Source organism: Asparagus officinalis, chromosome 7 (assembly GCF_001876935.1).
Source record: "Asparagus officinalis chromosome 7, Aspof.V1, whole genome shotgun sequence".
Classification (NCBI taxonomy): domain Eukaryota; kingdom Viridiplantae; phylum Streptophyta; class Magnoliopsida; order Asparagales; family Asparagaceae; genus Asparagus; species Asparagus officinalis.
In genome coordinates, this window is record NC_033800.1 from 94,859,297 (window position 1) to 94,884,033 (window position 24,737).

General features: G+C 38.1%; 1 protein-coding gene across 1 annotated transcript; it reads left to right on the top strand.

Annotated features, from left to right (window-relative positions):
* LOC109847522 lies at nucleotides 1,105–2,172 on the top strand. Its single transcript, XM_020416750.1, has 2 exons — nucleotides 1,105–1,626; nucleotides 1,768–2,172. Exons 1-2 carry the CDS (start codon nucleotides 1,105–1,107, stop codon nucleotides 2,170–2,172), a joined length of 927 nt encoding a protein of 308 aa, XP_020272339.1.

Genomic DNA, 24,737 nt, shown 5'->3' on the forward strand with positions numbered 1-24,737 from the left:
CCTATTCTCTCCTCTACTCAAAGCAGCTGCCTGAGTTCTCCAGTCACAAGAGATGAAATTAAACAAGCCTTGTTTTCTATTCCTAGTGAAAAAGCTTGCCTGAGTTCTCCAGTCACAAGAGATGAAATTAAACAAGCCTTGTTTTCTATTCCTAGTGAAAAAGCTTCTGGACCTGATGGGTATAATGCCTCTTTTTTTAAAGCTGCCTGGAATGAAATTCAAGAGGATGTCTATCTAGCTACAGAGGAGTTTTTCAGGACTGGTAAGCTTCTTGGTGCTATCAACTCTACATCAATCACCTTAATACCAAAAATCCTTAACCCTAAAACTCCTTCAGACTATAGACCTATTTCCTGCTGCAATTGTGTTTACAAGATAATCTCCAAAGTCATTGCAAATAGAATTCAGGGAGTAATTGGTTTTCTAGTTAATGAAGCCCAAAGTGCTTTTATCAAAGGAAGGCTCATTACAAGTAACATTCTACTTGCTCATGATCTTATAAAGCACTATGGCAGAAAACACACATCCCCAAGAGCAATTCTTAATATTGATTTGAGGAAAGCTTTCGACACCATAAACTAGAATTTTATTCACTCTATGTTACTTGGTCTAGGTTTCCCTGTGACTATGGTTAAATGGATCATGGAGTGTATCACCACCTCCAAATTCTCTCTATCTCTTAATGGTACTTTGCATGGATACTTCAAAGGAGCTAGAGACTTAAGACAAGGGGATCCCCTCTCACCATACTTATTTGTTCTTGGGATGGAGTACCTATCCAGAAAATTAAATTCTCTCAAAAATGACAGTCTCTTCAGATACCATCCCAAATGCTCAAAGCTCAAGATAACCCACTTATTTTTTGCTGATGATTTGTTGCTCTTTTGTAAAGTTGATATTCATTCAATAGCTAAACTGAAGGAGTGCCTCTCTTAGTTTAGTAAAGTTTCTGGGTTAGAAACCAATCCAAATAAATGTTCTATATACATGAGTGGCATTGATAATAGTCTAAAGCTTCAGATTTGCTCATTGCTCAATTTTTCTTAGGGTGTTCTACCAGTGAGGTATCTGGGTGTTCCCCTGATCTCGAAAAGACTGTCATGCATGGATTGTTCCCCCCTGATCAATAAGATATCTGAGCAATTCCAATGTTGGCAGAAGAAGAAAGCTCTGTCCTATGCTGGTAGACTGCAACTTATTAAATCAGTTATACTGGGTATCCATCTCTTTTGGACAAGCAACTACATACTGCCAGTCAAAGTCTTAGAGAAAATTGATAGTTTATGCTCTGATTTTCTATGGAATGGCAAAATTCATCTTGTGTCCTGGTCAGATATCTGTCAAAGTAAAAAACATGGTGGGCTGGGAATATATGCTGCTAAATTCTGGAATCAAGCTGCAGCTTTGAAGTTGCTATGGTTGATTCACTTGAAGAAAGACATGCTATGGATTAAATGGGTTCATGAGAACTACCTAAAGCAAACTAGCATATGGCTAGTTCAGGCCAAAGTTAATGACTCTTGGATGTGGAAACAGATAATAAAAATCAGGGATAAGATGATTGGAAAATTTGACAGTGTGACAAATCTGCAGAATATCATTGCAGTGAATTGTTCTAATAGCAAGGTTCATCTTTCCTCTATTTACAATGTGCTTATCCATCAAAATGTACAAGCTCCATGGTATAAAACAGTCTGGGATGGATGGCATTACCCAAAGCATTCTTTTATCCTATGACTTGTCATTCATCAAAGATTGTTAACACAGGAAAGGCTATGTCGCATGAGGGTGCTTGACACAAACACCTGCACTCTATGTTCTCATCAGCAGCCGGAAACTTGCAAACATCTATTTTTTGAATGTGATTATTCAGTTTACATATGGAATAGAGTCATGGACTGGCTGAATTACAAATGGAGATCTTGTTCCTGGGATAATGTTGTTGATTGGTATACCTTGAGGTTAAAGGGTGAGGGATTTATGAAGAAGCTTAAGAGAATGGCTTTGTATGTTTCAGTCTATGCTATATGGCAAGAGAGAAATCGGAGGATCTTCCAATCCATTGCAAGAGGGCCTGAACCTGTTTTTAGATCTGTGAAGATTACTATTCTATCAAAAATTCTAAATGATGACATACCTGTCTATATAAAGGAAAAGATAGAGCATAAGTAAATTTTTCTCTTTCTTTGTTACTTCCAGCAAAACTGGAATGAACTGATGTACAAATTTTTCCAAATTGGTAAATGAATACATATTTTTCATTGACCAAAAAAAAAAGTTACGAGAGGATCAAAATATTCCACTCTAACATGTGAATACAGTATCTTGAGAGTGTTTCTTGCGCAGACTGAAAGTTGCATCGTATTTTGCTTTTTTTTTTTGGTTTTTAGATACTAGGTGGGTTGAACGTGCATTACACGTGGTTAAATATTATGATTTTTTTCTTTTAAGTTCATATATTCATTATAATTGCATTGTGGACATAATTGTTTTATAGGTCAAATTTATTTTGTGGGCAGAAAAATTAAAAAGTATTATAAATAAAATTTGAGTGTTTACATATGATAATACTTAAATTTAAGAGTGAAATGAATAGAAACAATCTACGGAGTCCATGTGAGTCTGGGTTGATGAATGATTGACTGATCCTAGCTATTATATTAATCATCAAATCATTAAAGTTTTTAATTAAGCCCATATATATGTATTTATATATTTATTAATGTATATAATTTATGAGTAAATAGCAACTAAGAATGTATTATAATATATTTAAAATGAACACATATTTCTTCTTGTTAGAAAATTCATTTATGAGCCACATTCACGCTTCTAGATCATCCTGTATATCGATATAAATCCAAAACTACACTATAGAGCATGTCACTAAGATAATAAAAGAAATATATAGATGAAAAAAAATCTCCAAAAGGACGGAGTCTAAATACGAGTTTAAAAAATTACATCATAGTCTAGATAATGTTACATGTGACTCAAGAAAAAGTCTAAACCATATAACTACCTAAACCAACTGAACTGGAGAACTGATAGAATAAACGATGATCACTGTCACTGAGCTTGCTCCTCGAAATACTCTCGGTCCTACGAAGAAAGAATGATCTATGAGTCTGAGGTGCGTAAACCCCAGGGGAGTCAGAAAACTCCCAACAATCATGTAAAATGAAGGAATTGTGTACGTGTAAGTGTATGTAGCAAGTATAAACAAAAGATAAAAACTCAATCAATGGTGATAAAAGAAAATGCTAATTATAGATATCAAACAAGGTCTATCACAAGGCACACAAGTACATTATTATTATTTTAGGTGTTATTTGAATTAGAAAAGAATATTTTCATACATATAAATCGGGTCACTGTAAACCGTCCCGAGAACACGGCTTCAAGTCAGAATTGGCCCTTAGCTCTTATATATATAAATCTAGATATCAAGAATGCGCATGAGCCCACTTATATACACGTTATATTCTCCATCCAAATCCCCTTTACGAACCCCACATTTATTCATTTATTTTAAGTAGTTGTGCATGAAATATTGTTCACTACCCATAGAGTTATCGTGGAACGGCTTCCGTAAAATTTATGAAAAATAACTATGACCCAAAATATGTCCATTCAAGATGGGTGCATCATCTAGTCAATGCTATTATAATAATAGTAATAATTAAGAGAAACTTCTCACATCGGGATATCAATCTCTAGGGTATAGCCATGCTATGATAACACGTTTGTGAATCATATTTCTTGACAAAAGTCGTCTTCATGCACTATCAACCCGATTAAGTATCACTAGGTGATCAAACATAGCATTAGGTGATCCAATAAGCATCAAGAGATCAAACAATATCATCATTCATCTTAACAAAAGTAAAAATAATAATTAGCATAATTGTTTGTGTCAAAGCGGGCCAAAGAGTTTGATTTGATAGCATAGAAATCTATAAAACTGGTTTTAGTGAGCAAAAGGCCCAAAACTTGTCTAGTGTTTTGAGTTATAAATCCAACCGGGTCTGGAAATTTGAGTTTTAGACCCAAATGATCTAGTATTTTAAGTTATAAATCCAAACGGGTCTGGAAATTGATATTGGATTCTAACCGGGTCAAACGGGTTTATAATTTGAATAACCGGGTCAAATGGATTTGTAATTTGAATTATAAACCCAAACGGGTCTAAAAATTTATATTGGATCCTAATCGGGTCGGGTATGAGTTCACAACAGACTCAAATAGCTTTTGAAAAAAAATGAAGGGTAAAGGATTCGAATCTAAGACCTAAGAGCTAATAACCAAGCCCCTTAATCGCTATACCCAAGGGTCCTCTGTCTTAGGACTGGTGCAAGAATTGTTTACATATAATATCAATTAACTATGATTCTACCGAATAAAAAAAAGTAAAAGGATTTATAAAACTTAAATACTCTGTTGTGGCTAATAATAATAATAATAATAATAATAATAATAATAATAATAATAATAATAATAATAATAAGTTTATTACCCAAAAAAGGGAATTTAACAGAAAAGCATAACATAATTACAAGCATTTTAACCATGTATGGACACTATGGAAAGCATAATTAAGATGCCCTACAACAAGCCATATCCACATGAATTGGTACACGTAGAGGAAACTAAACATTAAGAGAAATTCCCTAAATATTATAAATAACAAATTTAAAGTTTGAGAAATTTAAATTTGTTGTTGGGGAAAAATAATTCTCATGTTATAACCAAAATAGTCTCATGAATTAAACATACTTAAACCATCATCAACATATAAAGATTCTAATCAACTACAAGCATAACATACTAGCATTATCTACTGAACATCTATAATTTCACAAACCATGAAAGGATTTATGAAGATAAAACTTTTTGAAAAGAATAGGTAAAGGGGAAAAAATGAAAATATGCTTGCCGATTTGTGTCGAAAAAGAACTCCAAGCTAAGATCCTTTACTCGCCTCCTAAGATGTAGTTGTTTCCCATATTTTCATCTCTTTTTTTTTTTTAATTTTTCATGAGGTTTTCAGAAGGTAAAAAAAAGAAAAATGGTTTAAAGGATATATGCTTGTTGAGGATAGAGTTGGTGGTTAGAGATTTTGTACGATATGAGGGATTTTGTTGTTGAAATTTTAATTTTGATTTTTGTGAAACGTGGTATCATGATAAAAAGAAAAAAAATCGGTTTTCTTATCCACATTCTCTCTTTTTTTTTTTTGAAAAAGAAACCGAAGATATCATAAGGAAAAATAGGTGTAGATAAGTTTAAACTTGTTAAAGGGCTTTGGTTACATACAAATTCTAGTATACTGGGCTATAAGGCGAATTGGGCCTTGGAAAAAAATAAAATTCAAGAGTAAGTTGGGCCTTGAACAATGCTTATCATAAGAAATATGATTGTGGGCCTTGGCTTACATAGGCTTGGGTATTACAAATTCCAAATTCTAATGTTGTTCATTTCTTAGGCTTATTTCATCAAATTTTATAATATTTTCTTACCATTCAGAATCACCCAACTTGCTATGTTTCGTGAAACTTTAATCTTTTTTATAAATTAATAAAATTTTAGTGATTTTTTTGAAGTTTCAGGGTTATCTTTTTGGCAAATTTTGTAACCTCTTAGTGTTTTATTAAATTAAGGACTTTTCTATAAAAACAATTTTATAATCCTAGATTTTTTCTACAAATTTTATAAGATCTAGGTTTTTTTTCTAAATTTTTTTTTTAATATTTTGAAGTCTTTTAGGTTTTCATAAGTTCTATGAACTTTTTCTTAAAATATACAATTTCTAAAAAATCTTTTGGGAATTTATAGTAATTTTGTAAGTTGATTTTTCTTAAAAAATCTTCAAATTATAGTTTTTGAGTATTTCTACGAGTTGTTTAAATTCCATAGATTTTGGATATTTCCTATCTTGGTCACTCACACATAATTAACATTTATCACCTTAATTATGGTAATTTTTTGAGACCATTAATTATGAAGATAATTTAGGAGATGAGAATATTACATAATATGATCTACTCTTTATCTTTGTTTTGGAAATTTAAATATAAAGAAATGAATGATAAGATAAAGAATTCTATTTTATTTATATGTTAGATGCTAGATTTAAATTTCTAGATTATCAAAATTTTAAATTTGTGCGCTTTTTCCACTATATAAATGGGTTGTTTTTTAAGGAAACCATACCTAACTTAGGTCCTATATCACATTACCACCCTTAATTACTTAATTTCTAGAAAACATCGTTATCTATCATTCTGTTGACATAGAACCACCAATGCACTTTTCCATCCAATTCAACAAAATTTGATCTTGACATATTAAATTTCAACAAAATGTAATTTTATTGCCAAATTTTAAGTTAAAATTTTACTTTGATATCCAAAGCTCAACAAATTTAATTTTGATATCCTAACCTAATAAATTAAAGCTAAAGGGCTAAACCATAAAAATATTAATTTTTTTATGGAAAATTGGATCGAAAAAAGCGTGTGTAGTTCTATATTAATGAAATGGTAATTTTCTAAAACATAAGTAATGAATAGTGGTGGCATGAAATAGGGTCAAAGCTATCGATGGTTAAATCCTGCATAAACTTTGTAAGTTTTTAGATTTTCTATTTTATAATTCTAGAGAAGTGGCTAAATGTGGTGATTGACCAATTATCTATAACTTTATATAATTTTTAATAAAATTTCAAAAAATATATATAATTTTTAATATACTTAAATCAAATATGAGCTTATATACATATTAATAAAGATAGAATAAGATAATTAAAGCTTATTAACTAGAGTTTATTGGGATAGGATGATAATGTGATACTGTTATAGCCCATATAAATAACTAAGTGTTAATTTTCATTAGGAGACTGACACATGTCCCGCTCCACTCCTAACGGGACGTACTTAATGACGGATGACTCGAGCTACTCCTGCGGTCGACCTAATAGACTAACAACCTGCATACCCAGCTGAAAAGGCGATGTTTGTTGGCATACCCTCTAGATCGACGCTATGAGCACCTGTATTCGGTCTGTCATTCTAGTCGATAACTTGTGTAGCTGACTAAACAGATGGTGTTTGTCAACCTTCAGTTAGACGACTAGAAGGGCGGTGTGTCCTCGAACCCTTACTTACAACTAACTACCATTACCTTAAAATACGTTGTCAGAGTCATTATTGCTCTAGCCCATATAGTCTTTATGACTCTTCGGATATAGTCAGCACTAAGCACCTGCTGTCGCCCTCACATTAAACGTTTAGATGACTCACCTTCTTCAGTGGTTGATATGTGTAAGGTACCTGCCGATTCAGCTACCTGTCTAGACTCGGCCAAAGTTACCTATATGCCCTTTTGATCTACTATAAAAGGAAGCTATGCAGCCTAAGGTAATTTCTTCTACTTCCATGCAACTCTGAACTTTTCATTACCATTTATTTCTTATTTTCCCATTCAAGTTCAATCACTAACTTGATCATTGGAGGAACAATTAGAGACCCTAACTCCGACCTCTCACGAGCTTTTCTTATATAAGAGAGAATGTCCGGCACCATAACCAGCCATCTAAAGGAGTTTGAGAACCCTAACACCACTATAATTCACAGGTAGACCCCTTATTCGATAACTGACATCAATAGTTTAGCACCGACCATAGGGTTGATCATCCTTATTCACACGAAATACCTTGCTTTTGAATGCCATGGACAAACTTTCAACCCACTCCCTAAAGAACAACGTGTGAGCTATGTCACTTAGGCCCACCTGGAAGAATCCACTTAGACGATCTCTTTGTCTTTCTAGCTACAGTTTGTTGCTTTCACTAATGAGCTCCTCATGGATTCCTCCCCAACAATCATCCTTGATACGAGTTGCCGTGCGAGCACCCTTTGGTCGCGGAATTACCAAAAGTTAGGTTAAGAAGAAGACAACTAAAACATAAGAACAATTCAGTATGGCGAAGGAAAATATCTTCTCTAGATTATGAAAAATCAATTATTACAAATCTCTCCCTCACAATCTCACTAGAATCGAGAACAATGATTATGAAAAATCAATTATTACAAATCTCTCCCTCACAATCTCACTAGAATCGAGAACAACCTCTCAATCCTCTCTAAACCCTAATACAATGATTAGAATCTCTCTTAATTACCTCTGATCTAAGATCTCTAAGATGGTGTTTAGAAACCCTAAACAACCCTTTATATAGGTGTATAAATATGGATGGTAATCTGGTAAATAACCAAGCCCAAAACCAATAGGAATTCGTGTGAACCGAAACCCAACCAAACCAGGAAACCGTTGATGAGTCGACTCATGACTGAGATGAGTCGACTCATGACATATGGGTCGACTCATAAAACTGATGAGTCGACCGAGCAGAAACTTTTGACAAAACAACTGGGTTTCGTGAGTCGACTCATGACAGTCATGAGTCGACTCAACCTGATAAGTCGACTCATGTTCATGTATGAGTCGACTCACGAGCTGAAAAATGGATTCTTCGAATCTGCTGCTCGTCGTCTCGTTCCACGCTTCTACCTGCATGCCACTGTAATGTTTTACACCTCTATTCTCATGCTATCATGATAATCATCTATCCTCAAGCTCCCATGAGGATCGCTAAGCTCCCGAAGAGAAGATACACCCATATCATGGGTCCCCTCTTTAGGAACTTGAAGTCTCGTTCAAGTTAGAACTTTTGCTGAGAAAACTCTTGAGCTCCTCCATCTTTTCTGCACCATCTGACCCTGCTTGGAACCTGGTCTCGACGTTCGATCAGAAACAACTCATTCGTCCCGCGTCTCGTCGTAGTCATCGTTCGCTCTAAGTTGCAATCCTTTGTCGATGGCTTTTCTGGAAGTCTAATGCACAGCGAGACAAACTTCTTGCTTGCATTCATTAGTCTCTTCGCTCGCGTCATCGTCCCCAAGCTTGCCTCCCTCGGAAGAGATACCGAATGAAATATGAACTTTTCACCATCCTTAGTGAAGGTGTACTTCTGAGCCCGCCTCTCGTAGATCGCATATCTATCCCATAAGTACGGATTGCCCAGTATAATCTGACAAACATCTAATGAAATAACATCGCACGTGACCTCGTCAATATACGACTTGTGGAGCGTAAATCTGACAGTGCATTGATCAACTATACTCAGTTTCTTCTCCTTCTGAATCCACCCTAATGGATAGGGCTTCGGATGCTTGATCATCTTCAGACCCAGCTTCTGAACCAATGTCTCGGATATTAAATTTTTCTCGTTGCCTGAATCAACAATGGCATCAACCAAACTGGTCTTCACTTGCAACTTAATAACAAAGAGTTGCTCTCTCGGGTCATCGTCCTCTTTCATGGCCTGCTTCCTCGCCATAAGGTTGAGACTGCTGTTGGGCTCTGTCATCCCCGAGACATCTTTCGGACCTTGAGCTATCATGTATGCATTTTTCTCCTCCTTCTTCTTCAACCCTCTTGGCTTGAGATGATGATACTTCTCCCAGCACCGATCAGCTGTGTGTACTATCTTCTCGCAGTGACTACAAATCAGTCCTGCTTTCCCTGGATCACCCTTCTTCTTCTCCTCCTTAGATTGAGAACCACTAGACTCGCCTCCCGTCTGTTTGGATTCTCCCTTAGCCTTGTTGCCCTTCTTTTGCTTGCCCTCGAGGGCAATAGCCTTCACGCTCATCTCTGCAATTGATTCCACCGTGAATAGCTTCATCTCCTTTCGGATGTAATCGCTCAATCCCGCCATATAATTCATAAACATGGAATATCCCTCTGTCGTAATTTTGAGGATCATCGCCTGCTGCTAGAACTCCGTGGTGTATTCTTGAATGGTTTGATTGACCCTTTGGCACAAGCCGTACCACTTGTACCAACGTTCTTCAAGGAATCCCACCGGGTAGAACTGCTTCCTCAGTAACTCCTTGAACTTGTCCCACAACACTGCCTTCTTCTCCTGCTTGCAGTAGGATTTCCACCACGTCAACGCGTGCCCTGAAAGCTTCAAAGTCGCAAACACAATCTTCTCTTTTGACGAATAGCCATAAAGAGTAAAATACGTCTCCATCCGCTCGATCCAGTCATCAAGCCTCTTGATGTTAAAACTCCCATCATAAACAGGAATCTCCACCTTGAAGTCAATCTTCAGGTTCTGATAAAAATTCTTACCCCCTTGATGCAATGCAGCCTTAACGGTCTCCTCCTCCTCATCGGAATCTGAATCTACTTTCTCCACGTCGGACTCAATAATTTTCTTCGAAGAAGATTCACCTTGTTTGCCACCTCAATGGATAAGAAAGACGGGTTGTGTGAGAGTCGAACCTATCGTCTCGATCTACTTCTCCAATGCATCAACCCTCGCTGAATTGTCTCCTTCAGCCATCTTCTCCTTCCTTATCTTCTGGACTTCTTCCAAGAAAATAAGGATCTCGCCAAGCTTCTTGTACTGTGATCGAGTAAGGACCATACACAGGATTCCCCCTTCACAGGATATGATTGCTCTGATACCAACTTGATACGAGTCGTCGTACGAGCACCCTTTGGTCGCGGAATTACCAAAAGGTGGGTTGAGAAGAAGATAACTAAAACACAAGAACAATTCAGTATGGCGAAGGAAAATACCTTCTCTAGATTATGAAGAATAAATTATTACAAATCTCTCCCTCACAATCTCACTAGAATCGAGAACAACCTTTCAATCCTCTCTAAACACTAATACAATGATTAGAATCTATCTTAATTACCTCTGATCTAAGATCTCTAAAATGATGTTTAGAAACCCTAAACAACCCTTTATATAGGTGTACAAACATGGATGACAATCTGGTATATAACCAAGCCCAAAACCAACAGGAATTCGTGTGAACAGAAACCCAACCAAACCAGGAAACGTCGATGAGTCGACTCATGACATATGGGTCGACTCATAAAACTGATGAGTCGACCGAGCAGAAACTTTTGACAAAATGGCTGGGTTTCGTGAGTTGACTCATGACTGTCATGAGTCGACTCAACCTGATGAGTCGACTCATGTTCATGTATGAGTTGACTCACGAGCTAAAAACTGGATTCTTCGAATCTGCTGCTCGTCGTCTTGTTCCACGCTTCCACCTGCATTCCACTATACTATTTTACACCTCTATTCTCATGTTATCATGAGAATCATCTATCCTTAAGCTCCCATGAGGATCGCTAAGCTCCCGAAGAGAAGATACACACGTATCAATCCTCATCATTTTTTCCTCCTCCGCCTTTGGTAGGCCAACCCTCATTTGTTCTTCCACCCCTGATATGTTATCCATTCATCCCTCTTATGCCTACGCACACCACACATGCCAGACAACAAGGAGATTATGCCGAGTACATGGCTTCCTGCCTCGCTAGCTAACTTGTTTTACAGCTCCGCCTTGGTAGCACTAGCAGTATATGGAAGCAACAAGGGAGAGTCCAAGCTTCGGTCATGACGGTCTAGAGCATGCCACATGGTCAGCATCACATGGTCCTTAGCATCCTCACGCCACTCTAGGCCCCTCGACCACCATCCTTGTTTTACTTTCTTTTTTTTTCCTTTAATTCTTGATTTTTCTTTTATTGGTCTTGATTTTATTTCTTTCATCTTTCTTTCTTTCCTTTTTTATTACATTGATTCTTTTTATCACATCACTCTTTATCAATCCATTCTCAATCTTATTTTGTGCTTGTTCACACACAATCACTCTCTCTATCTCTCAATAATCACATTCATCACTCCTAATTGTCACACACACACAACATAAGAACCGATTCTAATTATTTCTTACAAACACCTTCCTCGTGGGATCGAAGCTTTTTATACTATAACTTGATTGGTTGTGCACTTGCAACTTTTGGACATTATTTATGCCCCGTCAAGGAAGGATACCCGGATTTGGCTGGTCTTCTCATCGCAGTTTAGTCATGTTAGAGCGTGAATTCTGAAAGTTGGGGGAGCTACAGGCTATAGGCGCTTCTTCATATATGGCTACTCAGTTGGAGTCCCAACTGAAGCAGTGGCGTGACGCCCGAATGTCCCTTGGGAATAAGTTTCAAATGTAGGAGGGTTATGTTTTGTAGATGAGGGTGGTTCTCTCAAGGAAGGACAAGAGTAGGGCTAAGTTGCTTAGCTCTTTATCCTCGGCCCACGAGAAGATAACCCATCTCAAAAAGGCCCTGAAGTATGCCAATGTTTCTTGTGCCATTCTCAAAGACGAATTAGCCGACGTAGAATGCTCCAAAAAATAGACACTTGAGAATCTGGAGCCTGAGAAAGAGAAGTTGGCCAAGCTGAGAGGTGAAGCTGCGAAGATACTAAATGCCATTGAAGATTCTGTTTGGGCTGACTTGCAGGCTGAGCTTGAGAAAACTTATGTGGAAAAACTCTTTAGCCTAGAACCACGGATTTGTGGTCGCAAATTATATTTTGATTAATGGAACCATTTCTGTATCTCACTTTTATCAAACTTCATTAATAAAATAAAGTTTTTTGTTTAGTGCATTTTCCTTATCATGATTTCTCATTCCGTTTGAAATAAATAATCACAATACTTATAGGATTTTTGGCAAACCCTCAGTCATCAATGGATTTGATGTGCCTTTATTGATCATCATTTGAGTAGGGCTAGCATGTGAATTGTCTGAGTCCGTTCCACATGTAATGTTATACTAAAAGAATAAACTCTTTTAGATTTGATGCTATGATATTGAATAAATAGACTTTGTCATTTTATGAAAAAGACTAACCGGCCACGCGTGTTAGGCGTAGGTTTATCTCTAATTAGGGATCGAGATAAAGTCCCCAATGCTTGTGAGTCATAGATTCTGGTGTTATTAATAATAACCTGCTATGATATCGAATACGTAGGTTTTTGTTCTTTTTGTGAAAAAAGACTAACCGACAACATGTGTTAGATGCAAACTTATCTCTAATTAGGGATCGATATAAAGTCTCTCATGCGTGCGAGGCATGGATTTTGGTGTTATTAATAATAACATGTTACGATATTAAAGATGTAGGCTTTGTTGTTTTTGAGGGAATGGACCACCCAGAAGCATGTGTTAGATGCAGACTTATCTCTAATTAGGAAACGAGATAAAGTCCCCTATGCGTGTGAGGCATGGATTCTAGTGTCATTAATAATAACCTGCTACGATATCAAATGCGTAGGCTTTTGTCCTTTTTGTAGGAAAAGATTAACCGACAACATGTGTTAGGCGTAGACTTATCTCTATTTAGGGATCGAGATAAAGTCCCCCATACGTATAAGGAATGGATTATGGTGTTATTAATGACAGCCTGCCACGATATCGAACACGTAGGCTTTCGTCCTTTTCACGATAAAAGATTAACTAGCAACGCATATTAGGCGTAAACTTATCTCTGATTAGAGATCGAGATAATATCCCACATACGTGTAAGGCATGGATTTTGGCGTTATTAATAACAACTTACCATGATGTCGAATACGTGGGCTTTGCTATTTTCACGGGAATGCGCTACCTGACAGCATGTGTTAGATGCAGACTTATCTCTATTTAGGGATCAAGATAAAGTCCCCCATGCATGTGAGGCATGGATTCTTTTGGTTAGATTGTGTCTTTTCTTGGGACAAAGATAAACCCAGTGCTAGAAAGGAAGAATTTTATATTCTATCTCCAGGTCTTCCCTTGGGGCAAAGACGAACCCGGTGCTGGAGAGGAAAAATTTTATATTTTATCTCCAGGTTTTCTCTTGGGGTAATGATGAACCCGATGCCGGATACCCCTAACTTATATAGGATTGTTTACCCAATCTAAAGATGAATTTCTCATTTATCAAGATGAAATTCTAACTTTGGCCCTAAATGTAGAAAGGTTTGACTAAAGAGGAATGGATGAAAGCCTTTCGTTTATCAAAAGGGAATTCTGGTTTTGGTCCTAATTGTGGGAATGTTTGACCAAGGTGGAATTTGAGACGACTCTAACTGTAGGAAGGTATGATCGCTTGATTTGAAAATTAACCTCTCATTCATGGAAGGAATCGAGAGGGGACTTTGGCTTTGGTCCTAACTATAGGAAGGTTTGACCAAGAAACAGCGGGAGTGGAGATACAAATAACAGTGAGAATGTTGACTTATACAAATCACTCAGTGGGGTTTTTTGGTGTTAAGTTGCAAGGACTTAACTTGAAGGGGGTTTGATAATCACATTGGATCAACAGATTAAAATTTTGAATGTTGTGTTAGGACTTCAACAGTGGGAGTGTTAAAGGCTTGAACATAACGGGAGTTTGAATGGATTTAACCACGAAAACTTTTGGTGGACCCATCATTAATTAATTTTATCAATAAAGGATTTTGTGGTGAAGGACTGTGAATCATTAAGCACTCCACAATTACACCGTAGGAGTTTCGTGAGTTAGGATTGTCCCGATGAAGTCATTGAATCTCATCTCAACGAATGAGTGCTCGGAAAGTCACAGCGAGAGTTGGTAGAATTGATCTTGGTCATTGAAACCAACCAGAGATTGGATAAGGAAAAGAAGATATTCTATTATCTTTCACTTTGCAAGAGAATCTTGATTATCAAAGAGATGCTAGTGACCGAAAAGGGTTTTGGGAGCTTTCTCTAGCTGGGTTGTAGCAGATGGGATGTGCTTCATCCTTGAAGGACTTTAGAGTCACGGTGAGGGAAGATTGACTTGATGAAGTTATTGAATCTCATCTCGACAAAAGAGTGTTTAGAAAGTCACAGTGGGAGGGTTTTAATCATTTTGGAAATGATTAAATAGCCACAGTGGGAGGTTCTTAATAATTTTTTATCATGATTAAGAATGAATTATTCAGATGACTGGTCTTCATCTTGAATAATCAGCTGATCTCAGATTATCCTTAAGAATACAATATATAGCATTCTCTAGGAACTTCCCATCAAATAGGTTATCTTGAGTGTACTGATAGTACTTTTTTAGGAACTTTTCATTTATTGACATCATGAGTTTGTCACCATCTTGGGTAATTAGGCGATATGCACCTTTTGAGTAGACTGTCTCCACTACGAACGACCCTTCCGATTTGGGTTGGAATTTACCTTTTTTCTTATAATTGAGTACCATTGCGATGTCAAGAACCAAGTCTCATTCCTTAAAACTCAGTTGTCTGACCTTCTTGTCAAAGGCCCTGGAGATTCTGGCTTGGTGAAACTCAATTTATTGCTGAGCCTCCTGACGCTTTTCATCTAACATCTCAAGTTCCTCGAGACGTTTCTGATGTTGTTCCTCCGTCATCATCCCTGTTGCGAGGGTGATGCGAAGGGATAGAATTTAGATTTCTAGGGGAAGGATAGCTTTGTACCCGTATACTAGAGAATACAAAGTTGCTTCGGTAGGCATGCAGACTATGGTGTGATAGGCCCAGAGAGCTTCGGCCAGTTTATCATCCCAGTCTCATTTATTGGTTCTCACGAGCTTCGATAGAATCTTAATAATGATTTTGTTGAAAGCTTCAGCCAATCCGTTCACTATGAGATTGTATGCCATTGACGAGACATCTTAAATCCTAAACTTTTCACAGAATTTGATAAAGGCGTTGCTGACAAACTGAGGGCTATTGTCATGCATGATTTATCTTGGAACACCGTATCAGTAGATAATATGGTGTTTAATGAATTTGACAATGTCGCTTGTCTTTACTTCTTTAAGTGGAATTGCTTCGGCCCACTTTGAGAAGTAATCAATGATTGTCAAAATGAAACGATCACCATTGGATGATGGTGGAAAAATAGGACCGACGATGTCCATTCCCCACGTCTCGAATGGCCATAATGTGGCCAAAGGGTGCAAGTGCTTCGGGGGTTAGTGGATATAATTTACATGTATTTGACATGTGTGGCACCGCCAAGCGTACTCAACTGCGTCCTTGACCATGATTGGCCAATAATATACCATCCTTCTGAGACGATAACATATTTTAGGACTAGGCTGGTGTGCACCACATATTCCGTCATGCGCTTCTTTGAGAGCCTCCTCCGCCTTTTTGGTTGAAAGGCATCAGAGTAGCAAACCATCGTATACGGGACAATACAGTGTCTGAGTTTCCGTGTTATAATAGAATTTTGGTGTTCTTCGTCAGACCGAGTCTCTTTCTTTTATGTCTTCCAGTAAAATACTATGTAGGATATAATCAATAATAGGAAAATTCTAGTTTTGAGGCTCGAGTTCAATTCTAGCCAAGTGCGCCTCTTTGATGTCCAAAGCACAATCTGGTATGAAGAGTTGGTGGGTTCTCATAGTGACCCATTGTTTTGTCTCGGGAGGCTGTGCCAGAGATACCACTAATGCTACTAGTGCATCTGCATATGTGTTCTGGAGACACGGAATGTACTCGATGAAGAATTCTTCAAATGAGTCTACCATCTTAATAGTTGCATGGTGGTACGAGATTAGGTCTTGATTTCTGACTTCATACTCTCATTGAACTTGATTGACTATCAGTTAAGAATCACCAAAAGCTTTGAGATACTCGACCCCCAGTTCTTTGGTGAAATTGAGTCCAATGAGTAATACGTTGTATTTAGCTATGTTGTTGGAGCACGGCTCAACCAATAAATAAGCCTGGGGCATTACATATTTCTCCATGGAAACTGGGATGACTCCGACTCCTGAGGATATTTTCACATTACCAGGGGCACTTGCCACATTGGTTGCTCGGGAAGCACCGTCGAAGTACAATTGCCACACCTGTTGATGGGAGGTAGTGTTGAATTCGTGAGTTTCATCTAGTAAATCTTCATATAATTCAATTGTATCATTTGTAGGGTTAACTGCTAGGAGATCACAAATTGTTTGTCGTTTGACCGACTTTTGTTGCTTAAAGTGTAGGTCTTATTGGGACAAGAGCAATGCCCATCTCGCTAACTGCCAATTCATGGAAACTAGTTATGTCATGAATAATCGGACTAGGTTAACATTGGAGGTAACGTAGATCATCTGTCTAACCAGGTAGTGTCACATTTTCTAAATTACGAATACTAGGGTGAGGCACTTCTTCTCAATCATCGGATATCGAAATTTTGCACCTACCAGAGTCCGACTCAGGTAATATATTGCCTGCTCATGACCGTTGTCATCGTGTTATGCGAGTAAAGCACTTAATGACTGGTTCATCGCGTTGACATAAATCAAGAACAGTTTCCCTGACATTGGTGCAACGAGGATGAGAGGATTTGACAGATATGCTTTGATATCCTCGAATGCCTTCTGATAAGCATCATCCTAAATAATTGACATGCCCTTCTTCATGAACCACTGAATGTAAGCCAGTCGACCTTGCAATCCTCTGAGTTCTTTGAGATTTCTCGGGGGTTGCAATTCGTGTATCGCCTTCTCTTTATCAGGATCAATGTGGATACCTTTCATGGTGATGACGAATCCGAGAAATGCCACTGGACATTCCTAGGAAGGACTTGGTAGTGTTTATCTTCAATTGGTGACTCTGCATGAAATCAAACATCGTCTTTAAGTCTTTAATGTAGTCGTCTTAGCTACAGCTTTTCACGACCAAGTCATCAACATAGCACTCGACGGTCTTCATGAGGTGTTCCTAGAAAATCATTATCATTGCCTGTTGGTATGTGGTGCTTGCATTCTTCAAGACGAAGGGTATGACTATGTAGCGGAAGACGCTGAGGGGCATTTTGAATGCGATATGCTTTTCGTCATTCGGGTACATCTTGATTTGATTGTAACCCAAAAATCCATCTATGAAGGACATTCTCTCGAATCCGCATGTGTTGTCAATGATGACATCCGTGATTTGAAGAGAGAAATCATCCTTTGGGCAAACAGTGTTCAGGTCTCTGAAGTCGATGTAGATCATGATTTTTTCATTCTTTTTAAGGACCGGGAAAATATTTGCTAGCTAGTCGGGAGTTGTTCTGCCCTGATAAAGCCCGAGTCAATTAGTTTTTTGACTTCAGTTTCGATCGCCTCCATAATTTGCAGATGAAACTGTCTTTGTTGTTGCTTGATAGGTTTAACGTCCAGTTTTATGTTAAGGTGGTGCATTGCTATGTTTAGGTCAAGTCATGGCATGTCTTCATAATTCCAAGCAAATATGTCGATCTACTCACCAATGAGGACAACCTTCTCTTCCTTCTCCTCTGGTGGAAGGCTGTTGCTGACAAATATGGGCTTCAGATTCACTTCATCACCCATGTTCACTTGGATCCATTTGTCTTTGGTGGGAGTTCTCTTTGTTCAAATCTATCGCCATATTGGATATTGAAGTGATGGATTCAGAGATCTTCCCAAGTTGGCAATGATCGTCCTCCTCTATTATAGCGGGATCAACCGTGGCCATATTTGACATTAGGCCTTTGAACATTTCTCCAAGGCTGACGTCGGAGTCCTAACCTAAAGAATCCGATGAGTATTTGCCTTTATTCGGATTGGCCAATTAGTCAGTGACTTTCCAGTGGCACTCGTCATCCGATAAAGAGACATAGCACAAGCTTCTTCAATATTCGTAATAATTGTCAGGCTTTCTCTTCGGTACATAGGTCGTCTGAGGTGGAACTCGAGGGCCCCGATCGAAGCAAAGAACCTCTCCAAGTGCGAACTTGTATCCCCACTTTTCCATAAGGTTACACGCTTTTGTGCCATATCTAAACAAATGAGGACCAAGTTTTTCATCATCACTATTCTCTCTCTGGAAGTGGTCTAGTAGTGGAGATATCTCCCATTTACCGTAGATTACTTCCTTTTCACCCTCCACCTTGGCAGGAATGACGAGGGTTGTTCTGAATGAGTCATGGATATGCTTCCTTATCACGCAAGAAGATCGAAGCGGCATATGTAAGTCAGGGTTATTGTATAACCCCTTCATTACATCATCGAGATGAGACGAGTACTTTAAATCGCCATTTATTTCCCCTTCAGAAAGTTACTAATTACAACTATCATCTGATGATTCTCCACCGTTAAGATTAATTACAAAGGGTACAAGATCGTTGAGTACAAAACCTCCATCGTAATCAAGCCCAGCTTTAGTATCAGCTTCTTCTCTGCTATCTGTGCTTTGGGTCGATGGTTCAGTATCGGATTCAGTACTGTAAAGAAGGGAGTCGGTGAAATAATTTTCCAACCTCTTAAACGGCTGCTTATCCGTGACCACCGTCTTGACCTCATTATTGGTGTTTACGTATTTTAGACACTGGTTCAGGGTAGAAGGGACTATAACATTACTATGTGTAAGGACCAAGAATTTTTGATACTAGTTAAAATAATTTTCTAATATTTTAAAATATTTAATTATTATTTTAGAAGAGTATTTGTATTTTTCTCGGCCTTCTAGAATTTTCTATGTTTTAAAAGTCTAAATTTTATATTTATTTAAATAATTTAGATATTTATAAATTTATTTAGTGCAGTAAAATTTTTTAGAATTTATCCGTTGTGTTATTGATACTATTACATATTATTTTAAATAATACGTTAATTATTTTTACTATTATTTATTATTTCTTGTATTATGTTATATTATTAATTATGTATTATTAATATAATTTGTTATATTATTTCTTCTATTGTATATTATCTGTCGTATTGGCATAACCGGTACGTTTTACTCCGTAGATAACTATCCTATAATTATTTGATTTTAAATATAAGTAATTGTATTTTTTTATTAATTATTGTTGTTTAATTGTATAATTTATTATATTTTTTCTTCTGTCGCGTATCAACGGTTGTATTAATACAACTGGTACGTTTTTAATTATAGATGATTATTCTATAATGTTCCTAAGGTGACGCCTTAGATAATCATCTAAGGACGTGGTCTAAAATCACATGATTAAGCTATATTATGGATGATCCGCTCCGTTGAACTTGATCTACGTATTCTAAAACCCGAACACACCAAGTTTGAGTTGAACCCGTCGTCGTTTGACCCTTCATCCACTCGTATTAATTTTAACAGCTTCGAATGACTAGAAATTTTCACATGGCTTGACGGAGGGTCAAACGATGATGGGTTCACCCCATACTTGGTGTGTTGGGGTTTTAGAATATGTAGATCAAGTTTAATGGAGCGGATCATCCACAATGTAGATCAATCATGTGATTTTAGGTCGCGTCCTTAGATGATTATCTAATTTTAGGGTAAACCTGTAGTGTTTTGACCCATTATCCACTCGCTGCAATTTTAACGGTTTCGAATGAATAGAACTTTTTGCACGGCTTAACGAAGAGTCAAAACACGATGAGTTCACCCTAAAATTGGTGTGTTTGGGTTTAAGAACGTGTAGATCAAGTTCAACGGAGCGGATCACAAAAAAAAAGGGAATGATGTGATTTTAGGCCGCGTCCTTAGGTGGTAATCTAAGGTGTCACCTTAGGAAAACATTACCCTATATATATATAGACACACACACACACACGCACACACACACACACACACACATATAAGTTTAAGTTTTTTTGTTTTATTCTGCTTCATCCTTCTTTCTTATCAAACCCAAGCCGCCCTTTACCATCTCTCTCCTCTCTCTCTCTCTCTCTCTCTCTCTCTCTCTGCTCTCTCGCTCTTCTCTCTTCTCTATTTCTCTCTCCCCGAGCACCACAGCCAGTGCCACCCACCTCGTTGCCCCAACTCTCCGCTCGAGTCTGACACCCCACTAACGCAGCCGCCTCCTCCGCCCATCCCCAAGTCCGCTGCTCTGGCATCAGCCCACACGCCACACCCTCTCCCCTCAGATTTATCTCCCACCGCCTCTACCTTTCGCCTCCACTAGCCCCGCCAGCGTGCCAAGCTTCCACCTCGCCGCATGCCCTCCTCGTGGCCTTTGCTTACCTGTTTGTTGTGCTCGCTTGACAACCGCTTGGAGCCCACCCTCTTCTCTTTTCCCTGCTTCGTCCGTCGCCCTAAGTCCACCGCTCTGCCCCTAACTTGTCGACCTTCCTTCCTCCGACTGGCCCCCTGCAGCAAACCATGCCTAGTCCTCCACCCCTACTCGTCATCCGCTCGTTACCATCTCAGATCCCGACCTGACAGCGCCTCGCTGAGCCATCACCATCGACAGTGCTGCCCCTACCTTCCCCTCCTTCGCTCGACCACACCCAAGAACCCCGAGCTCCTCATCCTTCAGCTCGTCGCCGATCAGCCCTTCGACATCATTGTTCAGATTTGTCGCCCTTCAGCGTCGACGCTCTGTATTGTCAACGTCGAATCGTTCGACATAACCCGAGGCAAGATCCCTCTTGCTCAGATCTGAATTTTATACCTGTTATAAATTATTTACATTGTTTATTTGTTACGTATTTATCTACGTGGGTTATTTGGTGAATAATATTAATTTAAATCATAGTTGTATGATAAATGGTATTTTCGGAATAATGATAATGAAGTGAAAGAATTTATTTTGATAATGGATTTATTTTAGAGAATTTATAATATTTAAAAGAATTTAATTTTTTGAGCAAAGGAATTATTTTAGAATAATAATTGATGAGAAATAATTTTAAAGAATTTATTCTGGAAAAGAGAATAGATGAGAAATAATTTTAAAGAATTTATTCTGGAAAAGAGAATATTTTGGATTATTATAATAAGAAATAATTTTAAAAGAAATTATTTTGGAAAATGAATTATTTTCTGAATTACATAGTTTCTGTTCATGATTACATTTCATGCTTTGTGGATATTTTACTGTATTCGACATGTCATGATGTGGTTGTGTGAAATTAGTGTTATTATTATCTCCTTGTTGTGTTTGAGAACCCTAGTAGTTTATGACTTAGTAGCCTTATGTGTCATGAACAAATCTAGTGACATGTGTGAGTGTGTTGACTAAGTTTAGGTGGTGAACCCAAGTTTTAATGAGGATTATGGTTGACTGGGTAGGAAAGTCCTTGTTCATGTGATCGGATATGACTATTGATATATCTTCCGGACTTGCACCAGTGGATCGATGTCATCACTAGGGTTGGTTTGTTGAGTCACAGTGGATCGGTGTCGCCACTGGGGCTAGTTGGTTGGGTTAAAGTTGATCGGTGTCGCTACTTTGATTCATGATTTTATTTGATTGGATGCACGTAGGGGATATGCGAACAGTCAGTTATCCGATAATATGAGCGTTAACTCTGTGTGAGATGTGAACCAGTGATCTGTTATAGAATGGCTAGTTACATGATATTGTTATATAAGATGATTATGTATTCTTGTGAGATGTAGGTCAGTTGTGTTTCTTTTCATACATAGATCGTGGTTAATATTTAATTATTTACAATTTGAGACATATGGTATATGCATGAGGGTTTTCTTGTTTGGATTTTTTTGTTCGACGTACTACAACCTTGTTGTAGATTTTTAAGTATTAATTCCATCTAGTTATATGACATTATTACTTGGATGGGTATCCTAATTGCTAGCTGCATGACCTCGTCACCCGATTGATTTTTTGGATTCTTTGATTATTATATACTATTAGTGGATTTCATCTACTTTTTAGTTTTTCAGCTGCATGCTTCTATTTATTATTACTGTTTTTGCCTTGGTCATTCGACCGTTTTATTTCTCCCATACGGGATCTTGCCGTGTGCCATGTACACTGACGTACACCTATTTTTTCTGGTGTACGTCAGATTTAGGAGACGGACAGGCTCAGTTCGGAATCGTACAAGAGCCAGAGGATTCTCAGTAGGAGTGCCTTGTAGATGGAGTAGAAGAACAAGCTGAAGCGTAGTAGTTTTCTTCTATAGTAGTTGTGGAACATTAGAATTCTTTATCATATTTTTTTTAGTTTGATGATGGATTTTGACATTTTTAGTAGTACTTCTTTTTATTATGGACTATGTATTTTTATTCCTAGTTAGACTGTTTTTGTAATAAGGGTATGTTTGACCCATATTTTATGTCTAGGATGATCACCGTGATGATAGGTTTACTTCTTATTTTGGGTTGTCTTTATATTCTTGCTATTGTGATTAGAGACCTGTAATTGAGATTTATGTACTTAACGCTTAGCGTATTGGATTGAGAAGAAAAGAAAAAAAATAAATGATAGTGTATATTTCTTCTCAATCTAATACGTCGCAGACTTGTTCACATTCCAATTCCTCGGTATTTTGGAAAGCGAGGCGTGACACTATGGATCCAGGGTCGACCTAATAGTAAGTTATAGGAGGTCTCTGCGTCGATCACATAGCATGTGACTTCGGACATCAAATCTCCAAGTTGACACTTCATTCGGATTTTACCTAATGGCATGGACCCACTAGTGTTGAATCCGTAGATAACAGTGCCTGTGAACACTAGCTTACTAGCGGTGATACCAAGATTATACATCAAACGGAGTGGCATGATGCTAACAGCAAAACTCAGATCAACTTGGATCCGGTTAACAACACTGGAGCCGATGTATCCGGTGAAATACAAAGGCTTGTCATGCTTTGAATTCCTTGTTTACATGTCCTCTTTGGTGAAGGTGATGCAAGGGAACTATTTGGCCGTGAGGTTGTAGTGTTGAACTGACGGCTCTAGCTCTTTGGGGGCCGACTTAATCTGAATGAGAAACTCGTCAGAATCAGCTAAAGCTTCTTACAAAGCCTCCCTGGTGTCTTTGGAAAGACGCAATAACTCGTATAGAGTTATCCTTGTTGGGATGTTAGCCAGTTTGGTCATAACATCAAAGCGGTATGGTGCATTCGAACTTCTCGGTTTATCTCTTCTAATCGGACGATTGAAATGAGACTACTTCGGGTTTTGAACGTCTTGGTATTTGGGCTCCTTCTCCTTTTGCTTGGCTGCGGCCTCCTTCTATCTAGTAGTCAGCTGTTGCTACGAAGATTCTTTAGAGGATTTGGTAGGGGTTGTAACCATCCCCAATCTAGCTAACTGATCGGAAGCCTCCGGGTAATTAAACCGATACTCATTCCCACTTCTGGTGGTGAATACCTTGTGCTCATCCTCAGAAAGAAACAAAATGGGGATTTCCTCATCATTCTTCTCAAGAATTGTTGAGGTAGGGCAACACGATTTGCCCTTACCCTTGGATTTCTTCTTACAAGAGGATCATGCCCACTGTTCATCTTCAGGCAGAACAAGTTGGACCCAAAGAACTTTGTCATTAGGGACTGTATGTAGCACGAGCCCTTTTTGTCGTTGTCCATGAGGATCGTTGTTGACAGTCTTCATCTCTACCTTTGATATGGGTTTTGGTTGGAACCATGTCAAGGGGACAGAGCTGAAGCTGATAGTTGCTACTTTTGCACCACCATCTTTTCCTTAGGCTGCTTTGTAGTGATGATCCCGACGTCAATTAAGGCTTGGATGATGGACCCGCCTGTGGAATGCACAATATCTTGTATCCATCGTCCTCTTGGCTTCCTCCTAGTCAGTGATTGGAGGCAACTTGATCTTGTTGTTCTCCAGAAGGAATTTGAATATATCAGAAACCTCGTCTTCCTTAAAAGAATATTCTTTTGGGAATTTTGGTTCTGCGGTCCTTTGTTGCCATTGAGGTCTCTGTTTCCACTAAGATGGCGACTACTACGGTGCTTGCGGTTGTGCTTGTTGCTGAGGCTGTAGTTGGAATGTATGATTAACATCTACTGCCTTTGCTGGTGCTTTCCCTCTACCATAAGAGATAAAGTTCTACTTCGGGGGATTCGTTGTCGGTTGGCCTCTCTCAGCCTTCTTCCTTTTGAGGAAGCG